This window comes from Neoarthrinium moseri (assembly GCF_022829205.1).
Source record: "Neoarthrinium moseri strain CBS 164.80 chromosome Unknown scaffold2_Wmoseri_CBS_16480, whole genome shotgun sequence".
NCBI classification, from domain to species: Eukaryota; Fungi; Ascomycota; class Sordariomycetes; order Amphisphaeriales; family Apiosporaceae; genus Neoarthrinium; species Neoarthrinium moseri.
Window position 1 is genome coordinate 512,512 of NW_026055116.1, and position 27,656 is coordinate 540,167.

At 53.1% G+C, this 27,656-nt stretch overlaps 7 protein-coding genes across 7 annotated transcripts; 2 read left to right on the forward strand and 5 right to left on the reverse strand.

Moving 5' to 3' along the window:
* Positions 1-5,864: 5,864 nt before the first annotated feature.
* Positions 5,865-6,986, forward strand: JN550_000911 (uncharacterized protein; the record flags this gene model as incomplete). The annotated part of the gene is made up of 1 exon (XM_049321149.1): positions 5,865-6,986. The coding sequence occupies one exon, from the start codon at positions 5,865-5,867 to the stop codon at positions 6,984-6,986; it is 1,122 nt and encodes a 373-aa protein (XP_049176817.1).
* A 2,989-nt stretch (positions 6,987-9,975) lies between these two features.
* Positions 9,976-12,220, reverse strand: JN550_000912 (uncharacterized protein; the record flags this gene model as incomplete). Its single annotated transcript, XM_049321160.1, has 3 exons — positions 9,976-10,237; positions 10,342-11,798; positions 11,852-12,220. 3 exons carry the CDS (start codon positions 12,218-12,220, stop codon positions 9,976-9,978), a joined length of 2,088 nt encoding a protein of 695 aa, XP_049176818.1.
* A 4,490-nt stretch (positions 12,221-16,710) lies between these two features.
* Positions 16,711-18,230, reverse strand: JN550_000913 (uncharacterized protein; the record flags this gene model as incomplete). The annotated part of the gene is made up of 3 exons (XM_049321171.1): positions 16,711-17,052; positions 17,110-17,575; positions 17,719-18,230. 3 exons carry the CDS (start codon positions 18,228-18,230, stop codon positions 16,711-16,713), a joined length of 1,320 nt encoding a protein of 439 aa, XP_049176819.1.
* Positions 18,231-18,955: 725 nt separating this feature from the next.
* On the reverse strand, positions 18,956-19,455 carry JN550_000914 (uncharacterized protein; the record flags this gene model as incomplete). The annotated part of the gene is made up of 2 exons (XM_049321182.1): positions 18,956-19,121; positions 19,169-19,455. 2 exons carry the CDS (start codon positions 19,453-19,455, stop codon positions 18,956-18,958), a joined length of 453 nt encoding a protein of 150 aa, XP_049176820.1.
* Positions 19,456-21,074: 1,619 nt separating this feature from the next.
* JN550_000915 (uncharacterized protein) lies at positions 21,075-24,450 on the reverse strand (the record flags this gene model as incomplete). The annotated part of the gene is made up of 5 exons (XM_049321194.1): positions 21,075-21,463; positions 21,512-21,633; positions 21,682-22,253; positions 22,307-23,969; positions 24,119-24,450. The coding sequence occupies 5 exons, from the start codon at positions 24,448-24,450 to the stop codon at positions 21,075-21,077; spliced, it is 3,078 nt and encodes a 1,025-aa protein (XP_049176821.1).
* An 844-nt stretch (positions 24,451-25,294) lies between these two features.
* Positions 25,295-26,124, forward strand: JN550_000916 (uncharacterized protein; the record flags this gene model as incomplete). The annotated part of the gene is made up of 2 exons (XM_049321205.1): positions 25,295-25,870; positions 25,930-26,124. The coding sequence occupies 2 exons, from the start codon at positions 25,295-25,297 to the stop codon at positions 26,122-26,124; spliced, it is 771 nt and encodes a 256-aa protein (XP_049176822.1).
* Positions 26,125-26,495: 371 nt separating this feature from the next.
* Positions 26,496-27,629, reverse strand: JN550_000917 (uncharacterized protein; the record flags this gene model as incomplete). The annotated part of the gene is made up of 1 exon (XM_049321216.1): positions 26,496-27,629. One exon carries the CDS (start codon positions 27,627-27,629, stop codon positions 26,496-26,498), a length of 1,134 nt encoding a protein of 377 aa, XP_049176823.1.
* Between the last annotated feature and the right edge of the window lie 27 nt (positions 27,630-27,656).

Consider the following 27,656-nt stretch of genomic DNA (forward strand, 5'->3'; position numbering starts at 1 on the left):
GATCGAACGAGAATAAATAAAGAGCGAGGTCAATATCCGGTGAAGGAGAAGAAATACAAGCTGGAGAGGTGCCGGTTGACGGAATATATGAAAACTGGCTGGGGCTTATGCAGGTCGCACGGTCCCGTAAACCCAGCGCGGCAGCTTTTCGAGCTGTGACCTGTACACGGCCCAAAACCAGTCCACACCTGTGGACAACAAATCCCAGCCCGAGTACGATGTACCTAGTTACAAGGCTGAGAAGGTCCGAAGAATGGAGTGGTGAAAGAACGGGATCTCAAAGAAAGCTAGTTGGCTACCTAGGTAGAGTTCGCGAGTTGCGCGGGAAACAAGCGCCGAAAGACTGATGGATCCCATGGATCCCCTAACTACGCAGTAGGGCACCAAGACACCACACACAGACTTTGGCTACTGCTGGGAACCCAATAAAGACGGTGGCTCATAAAGGTGGTTTCCCTCATTGTTGCTCTGGTGCAACCATGCGTATCTTGAACATTCAGCCAGCCATTGCGCCATTTCGCGTTCTCGCATGACTTGATCGCACGTTGGATGATGATGATCTTCAAAGTCTCGAGAGCGCTGCATGAGCTGGCTGCTGAGGTACACAGGTACAAAGGCACACCCTACATAGTAACTACAGCGCCGCGAATCCGAGTGGCATTCATCCATGCTCCCTCGCTTTCTGCTACACCGTTGTGGTGGCAGTGCGATTCGGCGGGCCCCAGCGCGCTAGCGATGGCGCCATAAGGCCTGAATGACATGGGCTGCACGACGCTAGAATTTGCACAAGGCTTTGGGCGGTGGGGGGAGCAACCAATTACCCAGTGGGCCCAGTGGTGACTTTCTCGAAGCTCAGATGGCAGAAGTCAGAAGGCAGACCTGGCAGACAGGCAAAGAGGACTGCTCAGGTGTGCTTGGCTGCGATCGTGCAAGCAAGGTTCATTTGGTGTTACATCGTCTCAGAACTGACTTCATCAGCAGGAAAAGATAAGGGCCCTTCCAAGCAACAACCTTCTTCATGTGCTAGGGTGCCCAGGTCCCCGGCATCGATGCGTCGCGATGACGATGTCTTTCCTGGCGCTATCATCCCCCCGGACCCAAACAAAGGCTGCGGAAAAGGGGGTTCACTAAGAAGTAACACCGCCCGGCTCCGGTAGCCCATGTTGAAGTACCATGGTATGGGTTTGCTCACCGCAAACCTGAGAACGCGACAAGGATGAACGCCCGACCAGCGCCCCTTCCGTGGATTTGCAGGTGCCGTGTGGTCGCTAATCCCGAAGCGTATGGCTGGAGGTATGCTGGCATCGAAGTCGACAGAGCTGCACTGCATTTCCGATTGCCCCATTTTCTTCTTCGTGATCGGTGGATGGTCCACAAACACCCGTAAAACACCAACGGATGGCCCCATCTTTTACGAGCCTGTCGCACTACCTCGGCCGTCGGCCATACGAGAGAAAAAAAAAATCACAGCATGGAATTCCGATGCCTGCTTCCTGGGGTTTTCATCAGCCTTGACGAGTCAGAATCACCAAGAGGTGTCCTACCAAGGACGACGTCCCCGTGACCTTGTTCGCACATTCATGCATCTGTCTGGTTACATAGGATAATCTACGTGCATTGAGTTCAAGCCTGGCTTGGGTCGTATGGCCCTGACAGTGGCTTCCGCCACAGGGTCCTGGCAGAGCCTGCAGCGGAAAAGATCTTCAGGTACGGGGAGTATGCTAAGTCCGTTGCCGCCAATCCGGGGAATCGATGGATGATCTCAGGGTAACTCTTCGGGACAAAGGCAAGTACGTGTTGCGTTAACCTTCAGAGGAAGAGTTGTATACTCCACACGCTCCACCCACCTGAACCTGTCGTGCTTCGTCACGAGCTATCCAATTTTGGAACAGCCTTCTAGGGAGAATTTGGGCATGCCAAGCGCCCCCGAAGTTCATAATTCGGACGGAACAGGTGCGGGAGGTCTCGATCAAACACTCCTCATGAAACTATCGGCCCACATGGCGAATTCTGTCACGAACGGCGGGAGACGGTCTGCTTTACCTCAAACTCTCACGCCCCATATAGAAACGTTTACGTATATGAACAGTAGTGCATCTCATTTTTCGCTTTCAGCCCTATAGATTCATTCTGGCCATTTGCATGCCATCTACCAGGCGCGTGGTTAGGCACTGTACTGTGTGCGGCGTATCCGTGGATGAAATGAACTGTGCAGAATGGCCCAGCGGCGCGTCTGGCTTGAAAAGTCTTGTTAGTTCAGAAAACCAACACGCCACGCATTCGAATGGTCCGAATAGAGTTGTTGGCAACCCGGAAAATGCCCATACGCTGTGACAATGTCTGAAAAAATGGTCTCACAATGCCGCCTTCCGAGGCCGTGTTGGAAATCAAGCTGGTAGTGGTACGTCGCGAGGGCTGAGCTGGGCTTGCGGCAGACCAGGCGAGGCCTGCTCAGCTTCATCCAGGTAAGGCTTACATGATGAGACGAGATAATAGTGCCCACGCCGCTTACATAACAGACTGACTTGCAGCTACATCTAAGTAGCTGGACTGGTGCCTGTCGACCCTCTCAAATTGATGTATTTCAGTAGTGACTTTCTTCGCTTTCAGAATGGTGTACCAGAAATTATGGGATACCATTTGTTTGCTCAACAAGCCTGTACCCGCGACATCCTCAGGGCCGATAGATGTAAGTCTAGGAGGCGTAATACGCGGCAGCTCGAGAGATAAATACTCCATAGGCTATAACCTATGAAAGATATATGCTCAGCTGACACCGGATGAAATAAGACCGGGCGGGGCGATAGCATCAGCTTGTCTGCCGACGCCACGTTCTGCTTCGCGTATTCAGCTGCTCAGTGCATCACCACTCGGGATAGAAACTCCTAAACCCCCATCTGTTGGTAGGCAATAGGTGGTAAATCACCCGAGGGCAAGTGCGTGTGAGAACAGGAGGTCCTGGGTGGTGCTTAAGCGAACCTAGGAGAAGTATGCTAACCGTCACCTCTTGTGTTATCACGCCAATCAGCATTCGACAGCAGAGGATGGGTTGTCGACACTGCATTTGGGACGTCGTCAATACATCATTGATGATGTAGGAGGATTACGATGCTGCATGTATTTAGGCAGGCGGTTTGAGTTGATTGGCTGAAGGCGGTTGCAGTAATTGGGGAAGTAGCCGATCAAGACAGCCAGTCTCTTGTATCAACAACACCAGATAGTCTGCTCCCTTCCTACCCCCAATGGTTCTTTTTAGAATGAAGAAAATTGCTAGCGTTGCTTGGTCATCATTGGGTGAATGGTGCTTGCGGTGAATTACAATGCAATCAAGTTGTTACGCACACACATACGCTATCACGTATAGGCACCAATCAATTTTTACGCACCATATTCACTAGTGATGGAAATCTGACGTAGGTAAGCCAAAAACAGCGGGTATATCAAGATGAAGATACTCGAAGACTTGGTGTTTTGCAGACCATTGCTGCGTTTCAGGACATCGAGTTAACAACAATAATCGTAAGGGACAACATAACCGTTGGCAATGTCAGATAAGAACGGCAACCGCAATTGCACGAACTGCAAGGACTGCAAGAACTGCGAGAATTGCAGCAACTGTAAGCTATTGACTCTCGTCATAGATGATCAGTGACTCAACTGTATCCCCGTAGGCACGAATTGCGACAAATGCAGCAACTGCAGCAACTGCCAGGACTGCACGGATTGTGAAAACTGCACCAATTCGACGGGATGCACCAATTCCACGAATCTCAACAACTGCAAGGACTGTGACAACTGCCACAACTGCACCGTAAGTCATATATGAGCCAGTCATCGTTGCCCTGAAGTTTGAACATTGAGGGGAACTGCCCTGTCGCTTGGGTACGGGTTTCTTCCTCGACGGACTTCCCCATGACTCTGCACGATATACTGCAACTAACTTGGGCGTGTAGAACTGCTCAGGCCTGAAGGATGAAAGGGATCAGACCAACGTTCACGCTTCCACTGGGGAGCTATAAATGGAGGAGTTATAAAACGGGTTGAAAATCCGTCTCTCTGTCAAGCTGGTCCTGAGGCTTTGCAGCGCGGGCAGCCCAATTGATGCCTTCCTCAACTCGGGTTTCCTGCAATAACTTGACACATCGAAGAGCAAGCCCATCTCTTGGGTATAATCCACGAGAGCTTAGGTTCATGGAGCTGGTTAAGAGAGTGTTAGCATCCGCCGGGAAATAATATTATCTGCATATCAATACGATTCGTTTTCATGTATGTCTTTTTTTTCAGTAGCTAACAACTCATTAAACGGGATGCTGGATCTGGCGCATCCTGTAAAAAAAGATCTTCTGTATAATTATTGCAGACAAACTTCACAGGTACACCCGTCGACTTTTGGGCCAGGCATTATCTTGCTAGAAAGGTACGTTTTGGTCATACGATCACGACTTGATCAAGTCACGATGGTATTGCGTGCGTTCACGGGCATCTTTGAGCCATTTTCTAACGATACACATTTTTCCGGATCAGTTTCATGTACTAGAAGTACCGTTTCGGGGTTCCGAGGGGTTTATATAGCTAAGTCGTATGGGTTCTCGCAATCCATACAATAGTCTGAAGCCATGACTCCGAACACGCACAGCACCTGGATATGAATCGGCGCCAGAGCTATTAGTCCCACTATAGATGAACCGCCGCCTTCCACACTATCAACACGGATGGTCTGGTGGTTGGATGTTGCGGGATTCATGTCCAAGGTCAACGTGCTGGAGTGCCACATCATCATGCCCTCAACAGGGACGGTGATCCAATCAATATTGGCACCTGAGTATGGAGCTGCTCTTCAAAATAGGGTCAAGTGAGTTTCCTTGATTAAACGGCATGCTAGAGTCTAAATTTTAGATACTAGAACGACGCATCGTGTTGACATATCCATGGAGAGTTGCCGAGGAGTAAAGGAAGCTTTTAGTGACTTGGCCATTTGGGTACTATTTTAGTATACCGAAGTACCTGGCTGCGACCCACTTTACAATGGCATTTACTACCCGGGCCATCCGATATCATGACACCCTGCGGGATACGCACAGTAACTTGGCCGTCAAAGAAGAAATTCACTGAAGAAACCTTCGGTCATAAGCCAGGGTCTCACCCGTCTTACTCATCCTGGTCTATGAGCGGCATCAACCTCGATGATATGCAATTGAGGACCACTCCAACGTAAGCCAGCGCCGCAGTACCCAAGCCCCGCCAGCAGTGACGCTCAGATGCCAGAAGCACAGCCATTCAAAAGCGAGGGGTGTTCTCGATGAGCCAGACAAGCCACTTCCTGCTCACCAACAAACTTCACAAGAGTGTACAGAACATGAAGCCAGGGGTAGTGGGTAGGACTGCAGTGAAAGCACTGTGATCTCCGTTTCTCTATATCCTCCTGCATATTGGCATTCCGCATTCGTTGCCGCACGCATCTTAGACCCCGGAATCCAGCTGCACGGCAATCAATGCGTCGCCCCAACTCTGGCTCTGGCTCCTGTTAGCTGCGACAGCTCGTGTTTGGCGGCTGATGGCCCTGCATGCCTCAAGATCTGCAGCCCCAACTTTAACATCGTCACTGCGAATTGATTGAAACGTTGGCGGACTTCGTCGCTCTCAGGCGATATCTGAGAAATCGTGCTTCCCAAGGGAAGCGTCTACGGCTTCATCTGGAATTCAAGCTTCTAGTATCCAGGTCGGCTCAAGATTTGGATCACAACGACAGAACGGATGCGACATTGCTCTCACCCTGACCCCGCCTGGACCCGTTATTCCAGCCTGGGGAGCAGTTCAACTTGACCCGCGCCGTGCGGTCGCGAGGCCGTCTACCACTACATAATATGCCCACCTACCTCTGCCATGGATTCAGGTGGCACAGGAAAAGCATCCTCTATTTCATCGTGCTCCAGAACGTCGAAGATGCGGCCCCCCAGTGGATTATCGCGCCGCGCAGCGCCGTGGCCCTTCTAGAAGCGCTCTACGAGCTGTACGACTTCATACCCCCAAGTGCACTTCTGGACGGCAATGGCACGCCGACTTTGACGCAGAACTACGGCAGCCAGAATGCCCAGAACAGGAATAACGACAGCTACGCGGAAGAAAGGAGAGGACGTCGCGAGAATGCTACAGACAGTAAATCCAGAGGTGCTTCACGGAAGCGCAATAAGTCTTCAAGCCGGCTTCGCAGACCAGACAGACGTCCACAGACACCGCCAGCCCCGCCGCCCCCTCCGCCGTTACCGCCAGAACCTGTTGGTGATGTTGCCTTCAACGACTGGTCCCCTATCAAGATGTTGGAGGAATACGATCCACTTAATGAGTCTGTCATGAGTGGGCCTTGGGCCTACATGGCGGACTATGTGGTGCGCATAGATAACTCCATATCACCCATGGAAGAAATGCTACGATATGAGGAGAGAATCAAAGCCGATAAATTAAGAGCTATGAGCGGGCCAAGTGACGAGACGGGGCGGAAAGTTAATACGATAGGAAGCAAAAAGGCTGGTTGGCTTGAAAAGCTCCGAGATAAATTGCAAAGAGAGGAGGATATTCGGTGGTACGTGGTGGTCTGTGGCGACGAGGAACGAAGGTATTCCGAAGATGGAGATTACGACGAAGATGATCTCGATGCCGAGGACGTCACGCTTTCCGAGGACGAAGAGTTTGAATTTCGGCTGCCCGAGTTTGCCCCCTATGATGTGCCACCGCTGGAGGTCCAACCCTTGCGACTACGCACCTCTGATCAGGCACCGGCGCAGCGGCAGAGGCAATCATTTGATGATAAACCACCGGCCGTCCCCGAAAAGGATTTTCCAAAATCCGTGTCACCCCCGAACCCCCTCCAGAACCTTCATGAGGTCGGCAAAGCATCCATAGAACTTTCTATGAGGCCCAAGGCGAAACAGAGCACTACGGGGCTACGGAGACTGTTTACAAGAAAGCAAGTTGAAAATCCTACTTGAAGTACGGCTTTCGATTTTAGGATAGAAGCAGGCCAGGCCGGGTCACTTGAACCTGTCACAAGTGACTTGTATCAACGATTCGAAAGAGAGAAACATCCTATGGGAGTACAAGCCGTCGCGCAGTACTTCCGCGCTCTTCGATCCTGATACATTGGACTACAAACACATCCCAGGACATGAGTTACGATTCGTGGATCCAAGCACCACTTCCCACGAAGTCTGATGCACACAGCTGCGGACGCCGGCTGATTTTGATGCACAAACCTGAGGCAAGTGCGCTGGGCCCAGTTCCGGATATCCTGTCGCATCAGGGCGTTGTGCTTCGCTGAGCATCAGTGCCAAAGCAAGCTGAGCAATTGTGGTCAGAAAAGACCGATCAAAGGGAGCATCGACTGTGTAAATGATGGCAAAGAGGTACCAGCATTGACGAGATATAAAGGATGTGATTACGTCTGATTCGTCAGGTACACTCGATCTTGAAGGCCCAGAGGTAAACTTTGCTAGATGAAGAAACTTATGTTGCACTCGTGAATTGCGTGACCTACATATGCAACGAGTCACGCACGGTCGTCTCAGAGGTCGATACAGCTTGTCGTGGGCCAGAACTCGCAGAATACTTCTATAGCTACTGAAACGTGTCGTCTGGAACAGTCTGCTTAGCTATAATATATAAAGTCTCTAATCTTGAGTAACCGTTCACTGTACTTGGCCAAACTTCTATGCAAGGTAGTGAGCGTCATACATTCCCGTCTACCAACCCTTGTGCCAGTTGCACTGGCAGGGTACTTACTAAAGCCCGCAGCCACGGAGATAAGCACTCTTCCATTCTTGTTCTGCGAAGGATCAAATATCATCTTGGCGAACGCCACCGTCGAAGCCTCATCCATTCAGCTGTCGCAAGTCGCAAACCTTGCCGTAAGAGGGAGGCCTTCTCGACTTGGCCCATATTTCATAGCTCCATCGAAGCTATGGATGGCATGGTTAGGAGATTACTGTGAGCCCATAGTTATTGCTGTCATCTCCCCAGCTCGACAAAATTCTTAGTGCTGTCAAGGGTGGAGTTCGATAGTCAAATCCCAGCATGGCGGCTCAAGTCCCAAGGCCGCGAAAGATCTGCTACCAGGGGAGGGGATGTGGGATCCGGGGTTTGCCGTTAGGCTTCGCTAATCTGCAATGGAATGGGGTGGCAGGGCGACGCAGCAACAAGAGAGGGGGCTTGGAACGGGTCGATCATGCAGGAAGGAGTTCGAGACGATTTACTTCATCATGAATTCATTCTCGCCGGAAGAATTCGAGCATGGAAATTATGCTCCGGAAAAACGCGTAGTGGACATCCAGCACTGGGTCCTTCGAGACAGGTGTGGCGGTGGGAGTATATGTCCATTGAGACCTCGCAGACACAGATGGACATGCCAGGGTATCATGTTGAGGAGGGGACGCGCAAACATATGTGCTACAATATATTTTAGGTATAGTCAGTCACTTGTAACACAAGCGCGCATAGCGGCCACCAATTAGTGACACACCTACAAGACGGTGAAGAGCACACCAGGGAGACCACCTGGTATACACTTGCATGATTGATTGGCCTGGGTCGGTATAGTGACATATGCAACTCGTATTATCCAAAACGCATGGCATCAGGGGCACGGTATTGGACCTGCAGCTCGTATATATTAAGGACTTGCAGCTATCCAGGACGACGCGATCTTTGATGCACACCACATACATTATAAGACATGCAGAACATTGCGCCATGGTGCGAATTGGGTATATTTTCCATCTAATCCAGAATTGCTGGCTACCTGCAGCTCTCTCGAATTGGCTTGGCCTCTCATCTTCCCGGGCCGACTGAAAGACGAAGTGTGTCGTAATCATTATATACACAAAACTTCACGAACCACGCGAACTTGTCGTGTCTGGTGATCGGCACCAGATGCTTACCCTTCCGCAAGTATATGCAATCTCGATGTATCCCCACCTCCCACCGATGCCTGTCCACAAAAACAAGAAGAGAAAAGGCCGAGAGACGTTGCCCGAACAGCGGCGAGTCGCTTGAATTGTTATGGCGGCTCAAAAGCAAGGCTATGCCTAGAATGTGCGAAGGAAGGGAATGGAAGGCCTCTTTCAGGAGATTTTTTTTTGTTTTGTTGGTTGGGAGATCCTAACCGCATGGATGCGGTAGCAGTATACCTTGAGTCAAAATGAAACCCAGAGAGCCCTCATTCAGCACTGTATATTCCCCCGACGACTTGATGAAGGTATTTCCACCTGATAAGTTGTGTCGTAGTAGGTAATTAGCAACCGCCTCTTGGTTGTGGGGTAATGCGATTCAGAGCCCAGTCCGCTTCCGGATAGAGGAGTCGGCGCTGATTGGCGGAGAGGGGTTCTTGCGGTTAGGCGGGCCGCGCATCCCTATACCCTTGAGAATTCCCCGCCAACCATGACCGATCATTTCGCGTCAGGTGCCGTGCCAGCGCAGCGGTGCAACCCCCAGGTGAGACGGACTCTTGGTACTGGGTGCCCGTCTTGCCCGTCGGGTTCGTCCTCGGTCGTCGGAAGCCTGTTTTGTCCTGCCCAAAAGCCACCATCTCCGCAAATTACCACACTTCCGCAGCAGGTGCAAGTATAGGCGCCGGTGTGTTTGGCATCGGTTAATCCGACGAGGCTGAAAGGCCCTCGACGCAGCGTAGAGTAGACCAAGCCACCGCATGCATGACGACTGACATTGCCGCACGCCGTTCACACATGCCAAATGCGTGTAAGACGAGCGCTTGGCATGGCCGATGTGGGTGAAGCCCCCGGTCGCCTCCAGTGCCATGAAGTGATTGTGCCAGTAACATCGCACAGGCGATTGGTGCTCGGCAGCGACAGTGGTCGCGGGTTGGAATTCCAACAGCCGTTGAGTTCAAGGTAAACTGGGAAAAGGTCCATATGATGTAGTTCAGAATGGGCATCAGTGGTCGTATGCGTCGATGGGATCAAGGATTCAGCCGTTCAGGAACGTTCGTCGCCTGACTTCAGCCTCCTTGATGATCTCAGCCGCCAAGCTCAGACTAGGCGCGAGGACTGCCATCCTCTCGATGTCCATAATGACATCGTTGATGATTTGGTCGATTACCTCCCGGTGAGGCACAAGCGTCAACAAGATGTTGGATAGCGAGGGCGACATGGTAGCCCCCATCACTAGGAGGGTCTGTGAGACGATTGATAGTGCTCCTTGCCACAGGTATGGCATATGGCCGGCGTGACTGCGGTCAAATGGTTAGATTGGGGGAAAAATTGGGGAGCCGGATAAGGCATAAAATAAAGGGATGCAGCATTGGCCAATAAATTTGGGGGAGTCACAACTTACTGTGCACCTATATGCTCCAATTGCCGAATTGACGCCTCTAGGCACTTGTGGCAGCTGTCCCGTACTGAGGGGTCTAGAACGGCTTGTTCGTTGTCCAGCACTGCCAAGATGTAGGGCCGGTATATGATTGTTCGGCAAGCGAAGAATCGCAGCCGTAGGACGGTTTGCACCGGATCCGCCAGTGGTGCTCGAGTAAACGGGAACTGCAATGCCGAAGGCAAACTCTCATACCACTGAGTGAGTTGGAAGTCGAGCTCAGCCACAACCGGTTCCAAACTTGTTGTCGATGCCATGGAATCCTTGGAGTAGATCAGCTGGCTCACACGGTTGAGCAGCCGTCTAAGAGCTACCTCAGCAAGGAAGTACCAAAGGTCGTCTCGCCCTACTGCTTCTGACTCTTCGCCCTGGAACCCACCAGGAAGCCCGACGTGTTCCTCCAGCTGAACAACACCAGAATGAGGAAGATCCAGCTCTGCTAGTAGATCGCTTTCGAAGAGAAGCGCATTCCAGTAGATCCTCTCTGACAGTTCTCTCTGGTCCTCTGGGATCCGTGAAGGTGTCATCAGTAACAACTGTAGCTTGCTGCTGGTCGTGCATAGTAGATTCCATGCTTCAAGAGGCCGGACCAAGTAGAACAAGTAAGCTGCGGCCAACAGATGGCATTGGGCTGCCAGTACGCTATTTGAAGTCATCATGCCTGGCAAGAGAGACCAAGCGGCTGTGAAATACTGTAGTCCAGGGGGGTCTTCCTGAGGAACGACGCGTGATATACTGCCCCTCAGGCTGGCTTGTCCTAGAGCCAGTACGAGGAGCACAATGCAACTCTCTGGCCCTTCGCGGAACCCGTTGGACAAGGCGCTTCGATAGTGACTTCTCCATGTATACGGATTGACGCACGCATACCAAACGTTCACTCGGTCGAAATATGCCTCGATGTACGCATGAGTGTTGGACAAATCAACACACGGCGTCTTTGCCAGAGACGGTAGCGGCTCCCGGGCCATTTCGAGTTGAAGGAGTATTTGGGGGTCGTAAGGACGCTGGACCAAGTCCCGAATCAGCGGCCACTGTAGTAGGTGTAACGCGGCATTTGTGTGGACCTTCGGCATCGTAGATATACTGCTTGTCGCATGGTTGGTCCAAGTTCCTAGGCCACCGCTGGGAATTATGGACACAAAGTTGCTGCCACTAGCAGCCAGCAGGTTGTCGCCACTAAGGCCAGTGCCGTTGCTCATGGGCGGTGAATCGCCAGATATCTGCATGCTGTTCGGATTGTTGACCATGCTCATCTGTAGAAGGCTTTCAATACGATTCAGTCGTTCGAGGATGAGCTTGTCGCCAGCATCGAGCTTGATGCCAGGCTCACGGTAGATGCACTCGGCTCCCAATTCTGTGCACAGCTTACACTTCGGTTTCGTCCCATCACAGCGGGACTTGCGTGACCGACATACCTCGCACTTGCACCACAGTTAGTAAATACTTAATTGACGTTTGCCTCGGACCGCCTTACCGCTATTGTGGCCCGCCTGCGTGGGTAGTCAATCGTTGCGTCGGTATTCCGTCTCTTCAAAGGGTTGATATTCTCATCGCTGGACACCTTCTGTAAGTCGACGGCAAGAGTGTCTGGGCGTGCCTCTGATGACTGAGACAGATTTCGTGCCTTCTGTGCGGAGCCCAAGATTCCCTCCCTACTGAAGTTTGTTGTCCGCGCCGCCTTCGCTGAGCTCGGTGACTTTAATGACGACCCGTTGGAGGCGGAATGTGGCTGCGACGGAACCTCGATGGCAAAGTTCTCCCGCGAAGGCAGCGGAAACTGCCTCCCCGAACTGCTTGTTCCTCCCAACGAGTGAGGCGAATCACCCGTTGAGGACGGCGACATCTTGTTGCTCTGCAGGCTTACCGCAGTCAACGACGTGGTAACCAAGTCGGAAGTCATAGGTATGCTGGGGGCAATAACACTTATGTGCCCACTGGTGTAACCGGACGGGAACCCCTAAGTCTCAAACCCAAAAAAAACCAAAACCAAAGCATTTACCCAGGACGCCGCACGTTAGTCACTGAAGAGGAAATCATAAGTATGACATGGCGAGGGAGGGCCCTTGAGAAGGGGGCCTGCAAGGGACGGCAGCGGCCGACTTGTTATTTAAACGGAACTCTGGAAAACCGGAGGATCTGACTGTACAAGTCAATCTCCTCCACATCCCACCCCATGCAAGGTGCAGAAGCGATGCGCAGAACCCCAGCCCGTCACCCCAGTCCCACGAGACTTAACGCCCTTGTCACGAACCCCAGACTATGTACTTTCTCCATTTGGAGACTAAACCAGACGTGGAATGAGCGACGGACGACAGGGACCTCAGCACTCCTTTGAGCGAATGCGGTGTGTCTAGGTACAAACACCTTTTTCACCCTGGCCTAGTTGGTCGGTGCGCTGCAACCGACACCTCTCTTTGATCGAACGATGATGGGTACCGGCGCCGGTCTTCGCCATTTCTTGGTTGCGTACCTATCCACAGCGGCTGACGATGGCGACTGATGGGGAGCATATGTTCGCCGGCCCGGTGGTCACTGGGGCAGCAGGAGAGCGTGTGGAGGTCAAGCAAGACGGCGCTGCTTACCAGAACTGGATGATCCGTACCCTCTCCGCGGTTCGGCGGCATATAATACGAAAGCTGGCGGGGGAAGCATATGTCAAGTACTTACCGCGGCATTCCGAGGGTCTGGGCCGATGGCGTCGTCTCTGTGGCATGAGCAAGCCATTGTCGCAACCCGTTCAGACAGACCTTGCGCATGCAGTATAAGAGCAGCGCATCTGGTGACCAGCGATCAAGCTTTGGAGAAGACATAGCATAAGGGTATTAAGGTTTGGGGTCCACCTCCGTTCACGACCTCAGATCGGACAGAAGGAAAGAGGTAGCGGGGAGACGAGGCCCTGGTTCACGCCCAGCGTTCAAGGGCATGGTTACCGACCTGGGTACGTAAACTGAACTGAGTTGCCTTTCTCCAGCGTGGGGTGGCCGAGGGTATGCGCCCAGAAAACAGTGCCTAGGCAACGGGTGGTGGCTTGGAGATACCATAGAGATACCCACCCGTGGACTACGGTACCTACTGGACCCTTCCACGACCGTACTGTGCAAGCTGTGCTTGAGTTACAAGCAGTGATTCCCTGCAGTGCGGCACGTCTCGCTGTGACTGGTTGGCAAGCGGAAATGCGGTGGGCATCGACACAATCCCATCCACACTTGACCCCTTGCCATGCTCACCACCCACCACCTTGACCACCTCACCTCACCTACACTACGGACACTGCATACATATGTAATGTAGAGGACCTGTGCTCGCCCCATGCTCGCTACCGCCCGTCTGTGTCGCTTGTGGGAATGAGCACGGCCGCGGGGCGGGGGCCCCCTATCGTGTAGGTCCATCTTGCAGGTGCGCGTCCAGGTGACTAGCATCGCTGCGCTGCCGAGCTGCAACCTGGATCTAGCCGATCTGGCAGGCAGTATTGTTCTAACTGCTTGCCACGAACAGCGAGCGGCTCGTCGCATTTCGCCGGTGCCAGCACCAGCGCCAGCGCCAGCGCCATCGGATGCCTACTGCGCTGGTATCCTCGCTATTGCTGCTTGGACAGACCCCCGCAATTTGGGGTATATTGTGTCAAGATGGCGAGCCCCGCCGCCTAGAAGCTGGATTGGAGATCCGAAAGAACACTAAGGCAGGGAGGATTGCTACCGACTGGCCCTTACCATGGTCACTAAGTTGACTGTTGCGGAACTGTTGTGGGATTCGCGACCCATGCCTATTGGGGCAATACTGATCCAGAATCCTAACCTCGCTAACATTTAGTTGTCCCTCGTCCCACGTCCCATGCTTTCTCGGAACTCGATCTAATGATTCGCATATTCACTTGCCGCCAGACTTCCATAGTCAACCTAAGCATCGTGTTTCAATCATCTAAGAGAGTCGGACGGGAGGTATCCTTAAATTGCAGGCCTGGTAACGCCGGCTCGCCCACCATCCGACGTGGCATTACCATTGCCCTACAGACTTTATTGAAGTCTACCCCAGGACCGACCACTCCAGAGATCCCGCTCCAAGAGCATAGAAAAGCGGAGCTCGATTGCTGTCTGGGAAGACACGGCTCGCTCGTCCTCATAAAAACTAGTGGATCAACGCTGCGAAGGTGGTCTACATAGTATGTGGCAGGCCTTGGCCCTTTAAGCACAGCAACGATCAACATGGTATGATGCGCGCCACAACCGAACGGATGACCTGACAACACGCTTGATTAGAGGTTTCATTGGCCACAGCTGCCTCATGTGTGTTGGTGTAAGAAGGTATTTGCAGGGAGCGAGGCTTCGAACGGGCCGAATGGGTACCTCAGTGAACGACTGTCCAAAACGTGGCAGCCCTGCATGAGAACCAACACCGCCGGCGCCAACACCCTGACACTTATAACTCTACAATAAGATGCTCTCAGGCGATTCCGAAGTTATCTCAAGACACGCGTGGGGAAAGGCATTGAGCTACAAAAGGCTGGGATCCTTAAGTGAATTTAGCAGTTTCAGAAGTCCTAATCAGGTTATGAGCTTATCCCTTGGTTTGTATCTGTTTAAGATGGAACTGTACGTGGTAAACCATGATTGATGGGCACTCTCTGGTTCTTCATTTCGGGTCCGGAACGCATTCTAATTTTACGTTCCTACGACAATCAAGCTTGCGCCATCCCAGCCGGGACCTGGCGTCGAGATTCGGTGGCCAGCTAAGGTCCTGCTTTGAATCACACTAATAGATCCTAGTCTTCATTTCCTTTCATTGGCATCCTAGATTCTCATACCTGAGCCTTGGTTCGAGAATTTCATTACTGAGCCGTCGATGAACCTCGAGCGAGGTTTGGGAGACCACTGTTACAATTACCGGTCGAGGGCCTGGTTCTTCCTTATTCGCATACATCGAATAGTTTGTTACACGTTGACGCGCGGTGGATGTCAAATTACACCCCTGGGCATGTTAGCCTCAGCCCAAACTCCTGGTTCTTGATCATGCCTTCCCTCGAAACCTGTGTTGTCACCCGTAGCCAAGTCGGCCGCGCTGGAGGGCACCATAACACAGCCTCGAGTGAGGCCCGTCGGCCGCGAGCCTCCGCAGACTTCCGCTTCGGGGTACGCAAAACGGCTCATCCGGTCACTTCTCCCAAACGCGCTCGTCAACACGCGGCCATACCTCAACATGCAAGAGAAACCAGGATCCACTTGTGTGCTGTATACAGAATTGCCACTGGCCGTAGTGAATGTGGGATACGTACATATAGAGGCCATCCTTGGACTTGATGGCTGAGCCCCCGCCCTGTGAGATCAACGCCTTGGCCCTTAGGACTTGAGAATGACGGCTGACTTGGCCACTGCGCACTATATTGTACCAGTATACGAGACCATATTAGCTTACTCTTCTACGTCAGCACTATGTCATGACTGCGGACAGGAATATAGTTCCTTGGGCATGTGTACGCCGTGATACTTTCCCAGAACGCAAAAAGGCGCCTAATAAACCCCATTTCGCCATCTATCGCAGAGCAAACCATCTATTCTGCGATCCCTTGCTTCTGGATTGGGAGTACGCAGCGGAATACGCCCGTGTGATTGCCGACCCGCCCCCTGCTACGATCCCACGTTGGTGCAGAGTGTCACCTGGCAAGAACTTGTACCTTGGCAGGGTTGCCATTCTGTGGTACTTAGACAGAGACCAAATATCAGCTTCTTATGAACACCTTGTGCGGCTAGAGAAATCCCTTCTAACAGCGAGTCCTCTGCTACAGATTCCAGTCTCATGGTGATCGCTAGCCTGGCCGTTACGACACGCATACGTTCAATTTATGAGGGGCTCTACGCCTCGATCATTTCTATAATTATCAAATTAATCGAGCCCCGGTGGCGACAGCTCATATTAGTGATAGCCCGCCGTGGCTTGCGAGCGTCCAGTCAGAGCGCTGGAGAAGGAGTGAGCCAGGGCGTACGCGGCTCCACGGCGGCAGGTGATTCAATCTAATTAGATTGTATGCTGCAGAGGATCCCCGCGGCGTGGACATCATGAGCGTTGGACCTACCGTAGTTCTGCTCCAGGTGCTTGATGAGGCTCCTTTGCCGCACGCATGATGAGTAGACCTTTCTACATAGTCAATACTGCGCTACTAGCCGGGCACTCAAGAAGGGTCGGGTTTGCCCTTACGAGAGGCTCATCAACATTGTACCTCAGGCTTTGGCGAGTAGACTATACGTAAAGACCTCTTCAGATTCGTCTATTGATTCTTGGAACGTGAGGCCCCTTTTGTCCAGGGGCCCTCTGCTTGGTCTAGACCCGCTATGTTACTGACTATTCATTGAAGATGACTGCAGTCACCTCCCCTGCCACGGTAGTATTGGCGAGGAACCGCTTAAGCACACCAGTTTTCACATCTCGCTCAATGATGACAACGCGACTGTCTGACTGCAGACCCACCGCAACCAGGTTTCCTGCCTTGTTTACCGAGAACTGGCGTGGAAAGCGTCCACCGGAAGGGTAAGACTGCACGTGCGTCAGGTTTCCGCTCGTATGATCTACGGAGAAGCTAATGAGGGCGTCCGAAACGATCTCAGTGCTGTTGCTTGAATCAAAGTTCGGAATTGTGAATGAGTTTTCTCCGCGGGAGGATACGACGAGGAATTTCTCGTCCGGCTGAATATTTGTATCAGTGACGTTCCTATTGAGTAGTATGAGTGAAGTCAGGCTTACTGTCAGTGTAATCTCAGCGGCTGAGGTTCCATCTGGGACAGATTTCCCTTCGCCGTGCGTGCTGGTAACAAATAATTTCGTGAAGCCCAGGGTCGAGTTGCTATTGTACAAGACCTCGTAGCCCGTGATGGTATTGGCCAGCTCGCTGATCAGGTACATGAGTGTGTGGCTCTCAGTTCTCAGGAAGGCTGCATGTCTCGGCCCAGAGCCGGGAGCGGCTACGAGAGGATCGACTGCTGTCCAGGTGACGCCGCCCTTGTCTACCCGAAAGACTCGCACCAGGTCAGCACCAAGATCCGGCACAAGGATATATTGTCCGGTGGGATCAAGCAGGGCTTGGTGTGGGTGTGGTGCATCCTGCCGAGTCGCGTTGGGACCCGGCTGTGAAAGCGTGTAAGTCTGGTTCTGCAATGGGGCAAGTGCAGACGGGTCGGCTGTAGAAAAAGTACTGAAAGACGATCCAGAACTACGGAAGCGAAGTCAGATGTACTCTTCACTTGGTTCAAAAGTAGATGAGGCCAGGAGCCATGACCACAGTAGGCAGACTACTGCGGCGGCCTGCCGGTTCTGGAGAGTCGAACGTTATTACTGTAGTAGACTGTAACTTACTAGTGTGCCAGAGCTAGACCGTGGCCCCCCTCTCCGAAGACGACGGCACTGACTGGGCCTAGAATTACATCAAGCTGATCAAGTTGAACCAAACTTCCATCATTATTGGTCTTGAACGATGATATAGATCCGGGCGTGGTGAACCCCTCATTCGTACAGTAGAGCAGCGATTTGGGGTAATCCAGGGTCAACCATGATGGGCTGGAGGCACATCTAGTCGACGTTGAGATGGTGTCAATAGAGGCGCTCGAGGTATCCCCACTAGGCACAGTCAGGTTTAGTGTCGTGATCGTGCCGGCATAGGACGATACGTAAAGCAGCGTAGCCGAGGACGGCGTGACTAGCTGCAAGGACAGGAGACCTGCGCCTAGAATCTTCAACATGATGGGCGAGTCCCAAAACGACAGGTGAAGCTGATACGAAACGAAGACGACGCCCAGCAGACCCAGACCAACGGCAACGACTGTATACATAGCCCTTCCATCCTTGGCTGCGCGGCCAGGTCTTGCCATCGTGGACCGTACCCACTTGAAATTATAGGGGCGGCGTGATAGACGAAACTCGCCCTGCCGGCGTAATATCGCAGACTTCGTCTAGAGTTAGGTTGGGATGCCTGATCAGGAAATCAGCTACCGCGATGGGAATTTAGCCGGAGTATCCCTGGCTAGGCAGACCCCAGTCCGGGACATATGGGAAATGCGGAGGAGGCGTCTTAGCAAAATCCCAATCGCGTTGCTGCTACTCCTCCACACTTGCATGAATGAATGCCGGCCCTCGCCCTTGGCCTTGCTCCACTCCGGACCTACTGGAGGGACCAGCGGTCACCCAGTTGGAGTTGAAGTTTGGGACGCTGACAGGGGATGGGCGGGACAGGTGGCCACCCCAAAGGCGCTCTCGTGAGCTGGAAGTCTTGCGGCGAAGGTGTGCAGTTGTGGATGTTCTGGTGCGATCTGCAATGTCTGGTGTCGCTAAGGGATGTGTCTTCTCCCCCGTGTATCTCGAATGCGGGGGAGTAGGTGGAGAAGAGAGGGTACGATCAAGAGGAGAACAGACAAGGATGGAGTTGGGGTTCACGGTACAGTTCGAAGTTGCTCTTGGCGAAGGGGACTTGGCTCGCGAATGGACCAGTGGCCGTTATCTGATGCTTTCTTCTTCATCTATTTGGCTCGAGAGACTAGTTTGCTCCGTTATGCTCGTTGTCCGTGCCCACACTATAACACACACTAGCCCTACAGTTTCAAGGAAGCCGCATTGCAGTGTTGTGTGCCATGCGACCCTGACGTGCAGAGGAGGCCGGGCTCCCGACACCAACATCATCTTCAAGTATCGGATTGGTCTTGAGGGCCATCCGCTTGGCGCCAGACACGGAGCGATGCTGGGCTCTGGCTGCGCTAGTTGGGCAACTACGCAGGTACTGTACTTTCGTCGCTTCGCGCCCGCTCCAACTTACATAGCCCGACGGAGGGCACAGCGGAGTTCCCGTGCCCGGTCAGGATGAGCCGTCATTTTGAGCCCCGAAGCGTAGCCGGGGACTGACTCCTGCTGCAGCTTCGGTTCCATGGGAGTCTTGCAATGTTCGGCTGCGCTGCTGCTACGGCCGGCCTTGTCCTGTGTTGCAATTGTGACTCTGTGCCGGTATTGCGAGCCATACTCAAGGCCCCGGGAGCCCTTGACCTGGTAAGCGAACTCCCTAATCAGGATACGTGCAAGCACTGGCGAGCCGTTTTCGGACCTCATCGCGCACTCTTTCGCGCGATATGTACGTGTACAAGCTTCGCAGTTTGAATCGCTCACCGATGCAGAGCTCGGGCACCTGTGTGGCGTACGACGTTCATGCACCATGCCTTTTAGAGTTCGAAGAGGTTAAGGAGGGACCACGTAACAAAAAAAAAAAAAAAAAAAAAAAAAAAAAAAAAGTACGGTTCATATAGTAGACTTGATCAGTAGTATGATCATTAGCGAGGACATCTCCGGAAGTTGGCCAACTTAGTCGGTGTTTCACTATATAGAAGCACGCTGTAGTACACGTTGTGACCCGTCGGGCCAGCCAGCAGAACAACAAGAGAAAGTCGGGTCTAGCATGATATCATACGTAGGAGCTCATTGTGATGTCTTCACATGCCTACCCAAGCGATTTCTAACGATAGACTCTACGGCTGTGGAGTTGGGAGAATCCGGGGTAATTAAGTCTAGGACAGCTATATCTCGCCTACCAGTCTTTACGTCTCGTTGGACAACACCGTCCGGCTCTCCCCAGTTGACGGGTCTGGCAGGTTTGAAGACACATTTAACCGTATGCTATGGAACGCTACCTGCCTTAGATTCGGCGTGCTTATTAGTTGAATTATAGTCCTTACGTCCTGTGCTAAGGCTGGACCAGATGGTCCGTCGTACGCCGGCCCCCAAATGCTCGCCGTCAGTGCGACACTGCTACAGAGCAAGCGGTCACAGTCTTCAACAGCTGCATGACGATACCACCGGGCAACGTGGTAACCCAGAGACAAGCATTTGCCAACAGACTTCCCTGACCGGCCACGGCCAATTGTTTCCGGAGACCACATTGTGTCGCATCCAGGTAGCATCTTCACGACCCCAACGACGTTCTAAGTAAGCTACAGTTTGGGCTGTGCATGCACATTAGTCTCATGTCATTGCTATGGTATAACCGCGTGGCGTGCTGTATAGGTAGACTGACTGCAATGACTCCGGTTAATGATCCTAGTTACACGTGGAACACCCCAGCAAGTCGAGGTTAGTATCCCTTTCATAAGGCAATGCTTGGTGTGATGAGGATGATGCCGGATACAGGCCCGCGTTAAGTTAAGACAACGAAACTTATGACGGCGTTACTTCTAGGACCGACCAACCCTTAGCAGTTCGGAGGCCTTTTTACTTGACTGACGACAGGTGAATAATGCTGTGTGTGTGTGTGGGCTGGGGGCGTTCTACATTTGAAGTATTTCAAACCAGAGAGGCAATTTCGCGATGCTCTGAATACAGTAAGGCCCTTGAGGTTATGTTTTGTAGTATATAGTAGTTTATAAACAACTTCTGATTAGTTCTTTGATCGTTTATGGAACAGTTGGTGAACAAGAAATTTGCAATGCTGTAATGGACCAACCAAGCCAACTATCCACAGGTCTTTCCTCCCGCCACGCTGCTGGGAGACGTGTATGTCATCCAGGTGGCCATCTATCTATCTACATTTTAATGAACTTTGCCGCCCTTAATTGTCTCATCGCTAGGAGACTAATCTATCTGCGTATGAAAACCCATGTCTCATCTTCCATATTGCGTATTCGCCCAAGGGGAGGTGCCTGCTGTTTCATCTCCCTCCATGTTTCCTTTCCTAAGGATTACTGGTTCTGCGCGTTGGCTAGCTGGCTCAACTTAGCCTTCTCATCGTCTGTGAGAGCCGGGAACCACTCGCTGAAGTTGGCGACGTTATCTCGGGCAGCGTGGATGAAGAACTCTGCCAAGTACTGCTGAGTCTCATCATCACGGTTGCGCATGTTGTTAGCGTCCAAGTAGCCCATAAGATCGCTCTTGGTGCCACCAAGGCTCAGATCAACCGTATCGGGGTCATCCTCCCAGCCGTCATCATCGTTGTCGTCTTCGACAAACTGTGCCGCAGCAGCGGCAGCAGCGGTCGCAGCGCTCTGCATACCAGAGGCAGAAGCGAGCTCGTCAACTAGGACCTTTAGGATTTTGAGAGGGGCGGGAATCATGGTGTATTGATCGGGAGCTGGTGACCCGGTTAGATCTTGAGTCCTGAAAGGCGAGGTCCACGTACTTTGTTTCGCACGCGAGCGAGTCATGATTCTGTCGCTCGTAGGCATGATCAGGTCTCCCTTGACCATGGTCTGTGCTATGCGTTGATCGCCAAGAGTGTATAGCTTTGAAAGAGCGATGACACTGTCGAGGGTCAGTTATAATCATATAAAGATGAAGATATTGCCTTACTTTTGACGGATTTCATCGTAGCCTGCGAAATTGACAGAGTTCTCCAGCCACTTGCTAAAGACAACCTGGAGACCGTTCTCTCCGCTGATTTGAATGTTGCTGAGGAAGTTGACCACCTCTTGAGCCCCAACGAGAGACAACCGAGCAAATACCAGAAGCAGGGATTGGATGAACGTGGCAGCTTCAGCAGTCGCTAGTCGATTCGCAACGGCCTGAAGGAGTTGCTCCAGATACAGTCCCAGTCGCTCACGGCCGGCTTTCTCAACCAGTTCAGCGGCAAGACCACCGACTTCGGAGGCAGCGTTGTCCTCGATGTTGGGGCCCAGGAGTCTGTCGATTATACGGAGGCAAATCTCCAAACCAGAGCGACCGCTCTCATCCTGATAATTGAACATTTGCTCGTGATCATGAGCCAGCAGATACTTCACTGATTCTGCGCCTGGTCGCAAGATTTCTCCCTCATTACTCTCTGTGAGGAGGCGGTTCAACTTGGGGAGGGTAGCTGCCACAAAACCAGGGGGGAGAGGCTCCGTGCCATACTGTGTCAAGGCAGCCATCAACTCCGTGGCAAACTGTCGCGTGTTAGAATTAAAGTACAACATCTTGGGGTGTTTGAGAGGCTTACAGTAATTAGTGGGTTGTCCGATGTGACGTTAGCTACGTCGAATGCTCCAGTCAAAGATGGCAAGACTTTTTGGCACAGAGCATGGTACGATGCAGGATCTGCCATACTCTGAACGATATCCTCAAATGCCTCGCAGATCATCATTGTCACCTGCCAGTTGGAGGCGCCGTGCTTGGCGATTAGGAATAGAAGATCAAGAGCTGGGACATCTGCTGATACAGTGATGCGCTTGTCAATATTGATAGCGCTGCGAAGAGTTTCAGCCAAGGTGACCAAGAGATCATCTGCATCCTCAATGTCTGTCATATCTTTGCTTGCCACCCATTGCGAGATAGCATGAACGACCGTGGCTTGGCCAGGCTGTTGAATGACGCCACCCTTGATGAAACCCTCGACGGCCTTGATGCACGCAGCCTGAACGAGCTCGGATTCTTCGGCTGTGATGGCATTGACGGTTGGTTCCGCTAGACTTGCAACTGCCCCATCACACTGCACAAGCATGCCTGCAACTAGGTATCCTCGGGCGCGCAATAGGGGCTCATTCGGTCTGTTGATTGCGTAGTTCACCAACTCGAGGTAGGCTTGAGTGATTTCAGCCGGCACATTCTTCCCAGTGTCCAGGAAGTCGCTGATAAGCATGTTAAGCAAGTATAGAGCAGCCTCCTGTCTTCTCCACGAAGTTTCGCCGGTGAACAGAGTCTTGGTGTGAGCATAAAGACCCTCTAGGGCCCGCTGACTCAGCCATTCACCCAGCTTGATCAGGATATCGCCTGAAGCCGTGCGAGGGGTGTAGTTTGCGCTGACGGAAGTCTCCTCGGCCAAGTAGAGGCCGACGTCGATTTCCCAGAGTTCTTCCTCCTCGCGGCCGATGCGTCCATACGAGGTGGCCAGTCTCATGAGATCCAAGACCCACTGAGTTTCGTGTAGCGCACCACCACGAGCCGCGAGCTCCGCCTCGAGCTGCTTCTGCACCGGAGAAGCCCTCAAACAGCCGGTCAAGAAATCCAGCTCTTCGAGGACAAGGAAATCTAGCGTGTAGGGCAGCCCGTCCGAGTCTTCTAAGCGGCCTTGGGCTTCATTCTCGATATACATATGGTCGTAGGCGGGCTCCAGCAGCGACAGTTCTTCCCAAGCGGCTCCGAAGAAGTGGGGAGTTTCGGGAAGGAGGAGTTGAGGGAAAACGGACTTGACCTTCATCAGACACTTGACAACCTGGAGCTTGAGGGCAATAACGCCATTCCAGCTCTCGGGTTGGCTGGCATCCTGCCCATCCCGCTCAGGCAAGCGTGATTTCATGATCTGCAGGAAGAATGGGAACCAACCCTTGAGTGCCTCCTCGGCGAAACCCTTGACCTCCTGGGGGTGGTCGTCCTTGACTTGGTCCATGAGGTCGAAACATCCCTTGAAGACAGAGATGGCCAGAGCACGTAGAATTGGTTTACGGCCCTCATTGATCGCAACGTCGTAGACGACCTTGACAATGCTTTGGGCCATGCTAAAGAACTGCTCATCACTCAGACTCTCATCCACAAGATCGCTGAGGACCTTGAGAGCGCCGTGTAATTGGCCGTCCGAGCCGTTGGGGATAACATTGAGCAAAGTGGGCAGGAGCGTTGGCCACTGCTCCGGGAAGTCAACATTGGCAATCTTGCCGACGGCAAAGCTATTTCCCCTCATCAGTCCCGGTTCCATGCAATGACCTCAAGGCTTCTACGGGTTTGATGTAGCCCGTGGTTGGTGGAAAACCCACACCCGCGAGGCTATGTTCCGAACCTAGGGGCACTGAGCATATTGAACAATGTCATAACGTACCTAGCCGCCGTCTTGATCTTTCGCTCGCCATCCGAGCCCAGCGCCAACTCCAGGAGCACATTTCGTACTTGCTCCTTGACCGGGTCTGATATGGGGATCGTGGGGCCTTCATCGCTCTCGCCGCTCCAATTTCTCTCGATGAACTGGCGCAGGGACGAGAGCGCGGCTTGTCGGATCTCGATCGAAATGGACGCGTGGCTGCCGATGTTGGCGAGGGCGAGGGGGAACGCTTCCTTGGACTGGGCGTGCTTAAGGTCCAGTTCCGCCTGCTTGCGCGGGCCCTCGGCCGCCGACTGCGTGTTGGTCAGGTACTGGACGAGCTGGTCCTCCATCGTGACTGGATCGTGGTCTAGGTCTACCCAGGATGGAATCCGTCGACCTCGGGGTCAGATTTCGACCTCGACCGCTGATCGTCGTTCGGTTGCTGTGGAGCGCCGCGATTATGTACTTATCCCGCCTAGAGCTGCGGTGAAACAAGCGGGTGCTCTGGGTGAGGGGCCGAGCGTAGGGTGCGTGTGCGCGGGGAGCCTGGAGACGTGTTGGTATGTGCCGCCTCCTTATGAGGATGTCAGGCCGGATTCGTGATTCAGGCAAACAGTTCGGGAGGGAAATCTCGAGGCCCAGTCAGTGCTGTGCATGAAGGGTCTCGGTGCCAAGAGCAGTCGAGGAAGCGGGACGCGTTTGGGCCTCCCGACTTTTTGGTGCAACTACCGGCAGAAATTGCCCCGATACAAGGCCTATCCTCGCTATGAGGGGGGACCTTACCCAACTAGCGGGGCCATCATCTCATGTGAGCTCGCGTCCCCCGGAAACGCGTTTTCTCGCGCCCCGCTACCCCGCCACGCGACGGCCTGCGTTCACGCATGCAGTCAATGCCCGCTTAGGCTAACTTGTGATCCCGTCCATGAGGCTGATTGCGATGGGCCCCGGTGCTCTTCTGCCTTGTGCTTCCATGAGGCTACTGTAGTGCAGCTGGCGAGGTAAAGTGCCACAGCATTGCCAAAGCATCATGCCGTCTGCGCCATCGAACTCGCAAGTGTATATCCGCTGAGTTGCTGGCAACCTTCCTACGCCTGGCTTGTGTAATGCTTCCTCTTGTGATCACGTCCGATTGCCTGCATTTGCTGCCTATGAAACACATTGCACATTGGACACAATCGCAAGCACCTAAATAAGATGCCATACTCGGCCCAGTCGCAACCCATGAGCGTCACCCTCGCTCAAGCCTCTCATCTCCTCGTCTCCTTCACGCACTTCCTGACCGTGGCAATTCACAATGTTCTCTTCTACCGCAACCTGTACCCGGCCACCACCTTCCTCACCACCCGCGTGTACAACCTGCCTGTCCACCAGTCTCGCCACCCCAAGGTCTGTTCCTGGATCCGCGACGCCGTCGACGCCATCAAGGCCCAGCTGGTCCAAGGCTCGGTGCAACGCATCGCCATCGTGGTCCACGGGCCCGACGCCGCCGTGCTGGAGCGCTGGATGATCGACGTGGCAGCGTTCCCGGCCTTCACGGGCGTCAAGGAGCCGAGGGGCAACCGAAGAGATGAGGAGGACGACGGGCTCGGGGCGCCGGAGGCACGCGACGGGAACCGGGAGGGCGGCATCAATTGGACGAATGTCGACGAGGCGTTTCGTGGCGCGGTAAGAAGGATGGCGTTTGCCGGAGAGAAGATGGGTCCCCTGCCAGGGGGCTGCAGTTTCACCATCGCCGTCGAGTTGAGGGAGGATGGCGAGCCGCCTATCGGAGTGAGTACCGCGTCCAGCGGATATGTAATATAAGATGAGAAAGCTGACCATTTGGGCAGTATCCGCAGCATTGGATCCCGACAGAACGAAATCTGCAGACGCAATCCTCGCAGAGGCCAGAGGCAGGGGAGGATGTTGGTGGTGCAAAGACAACGCCGCTGAGATCGGTCGAAGCTGGCCCCCTTTTCTTTGAATGCTGGGTTGAGGAGGGAAAAGCGAAGTATGAACCTGCAGTTTCTAGCGCATCGTCATGACAGTTGATCTTGACAACGCAACTTAGCTGTTAGTGATGTACGAATCAGAAATAGTCGGTTTCGATTGGAATAGACTGCCAACAAATGTAATTATGCACATGACTATACTAATCCAGCTTTTGGCTTAGGCCTTCGGTGCGAATCCGCCGTTATAGATATGTTTTGTTTTTACAGTGGACTAAAGCTCGAATTCAATGCTGCAGAATATAATACACTTCATTCAATCATTGGCATGTGCAGCTGAGCTGCTCATAGCTACTTTTGGTATCTCATTTCCCATGATCCTCATAATATTTCATACAAAAGCGTCATGGACGCCATTAATGAGCGGCAGTTAATCAAGATGGTTTGGACATCGTCAACCAAACGCCTTAGATGATGTCCCCACCGCCAAAGCCTCCAAATCCACCACTGCCACCGAACGGGTTGTTTCCTCCGCCAGGACCACGTCCGCCAAATCTAGGATTGCCACCAGGCCCAAGAGGATCGAAACGGGCACCAGGTGGTACTTGTGGGTCGAAACCAGGTTCGCCGCCCTGTCCTCCAAATAGAGGATCGTCGAATGCAGGGTGCATGCCCCTTGAGCCTCCAGGACGCGGAAGACCACCACCACCAAGTGAGGGTCTCAGGGGATCGTGAGGCCCCAAGCCTGGAGGGTTCAGGTCATCAGCCCCGATATTTCCGAAAGGCGATCTGCCTGGTGCAAGTCCAGTGCGACCAGGAGGTCGGTAGATGTCGTAAGGGTCCTCGAAACCGGGCGGCGGGAAGTCGCCAGCCGGTACGGGTCTGCTCGGCGGAGGGTTGAGTGGGTCGTTGAACGGGTACGGATTGGCCGGCTGAGGCATAGGGTCCGGCATGACTGGTTGTCTGGGTCCACGTCGTCCTGATTCCTCGGCGTCCTCCCGAGCGGCACGCTCGTCTGGGGACTCCTCATACCCCTCCTTCTGCAGCGAGGGCAGCAGTTTCTGGATGATATTGACCTTGATGAGGCTAGCGAGATCGGTGATCCGACCCTCGCTGATGAAAACCGCCTGTAGCTTTTGAGCCAGGTCCGACCGATCCTCCACCGAGTCATCCGTTAGAGTGATTCGAACAGGCAACGATCCATTTGAGACGTAGTCCTTGGTAGTCACTTCAGCCCGCGCAATACGGTCGTCTTCGAGAGCGATACCGCGGATCTCGGCCTTGCCGCCAATCCTGTCAATCTTGATGACAAACTTCAGTGCCGACTGTTGGTGTGCGTATACGAAGGCGCAGGTGTTGAATGACGCATTCCAGTTCTCGGGAAGGCGGGGCGCAAGCTCTCGGCACTTGGCTTCGATCGTCTTTTCTTCATCAAATCCAAGCAACCGAAAGCCGAGAGATGCCATGCATGCGTGGGCGAAGAGGGCTAGGGCCTCGTGGGAGCTGCTTAGGTCCGATGTAGTGTCACCATGGGGATGGGTGGGCAGGGCATCAGCCATCCCTTGCAGGATGGCCGCGGGGTGGAGAGGGTTCGTCGTCATCTCGTCAGTTCGCAATGAGCAGAATAC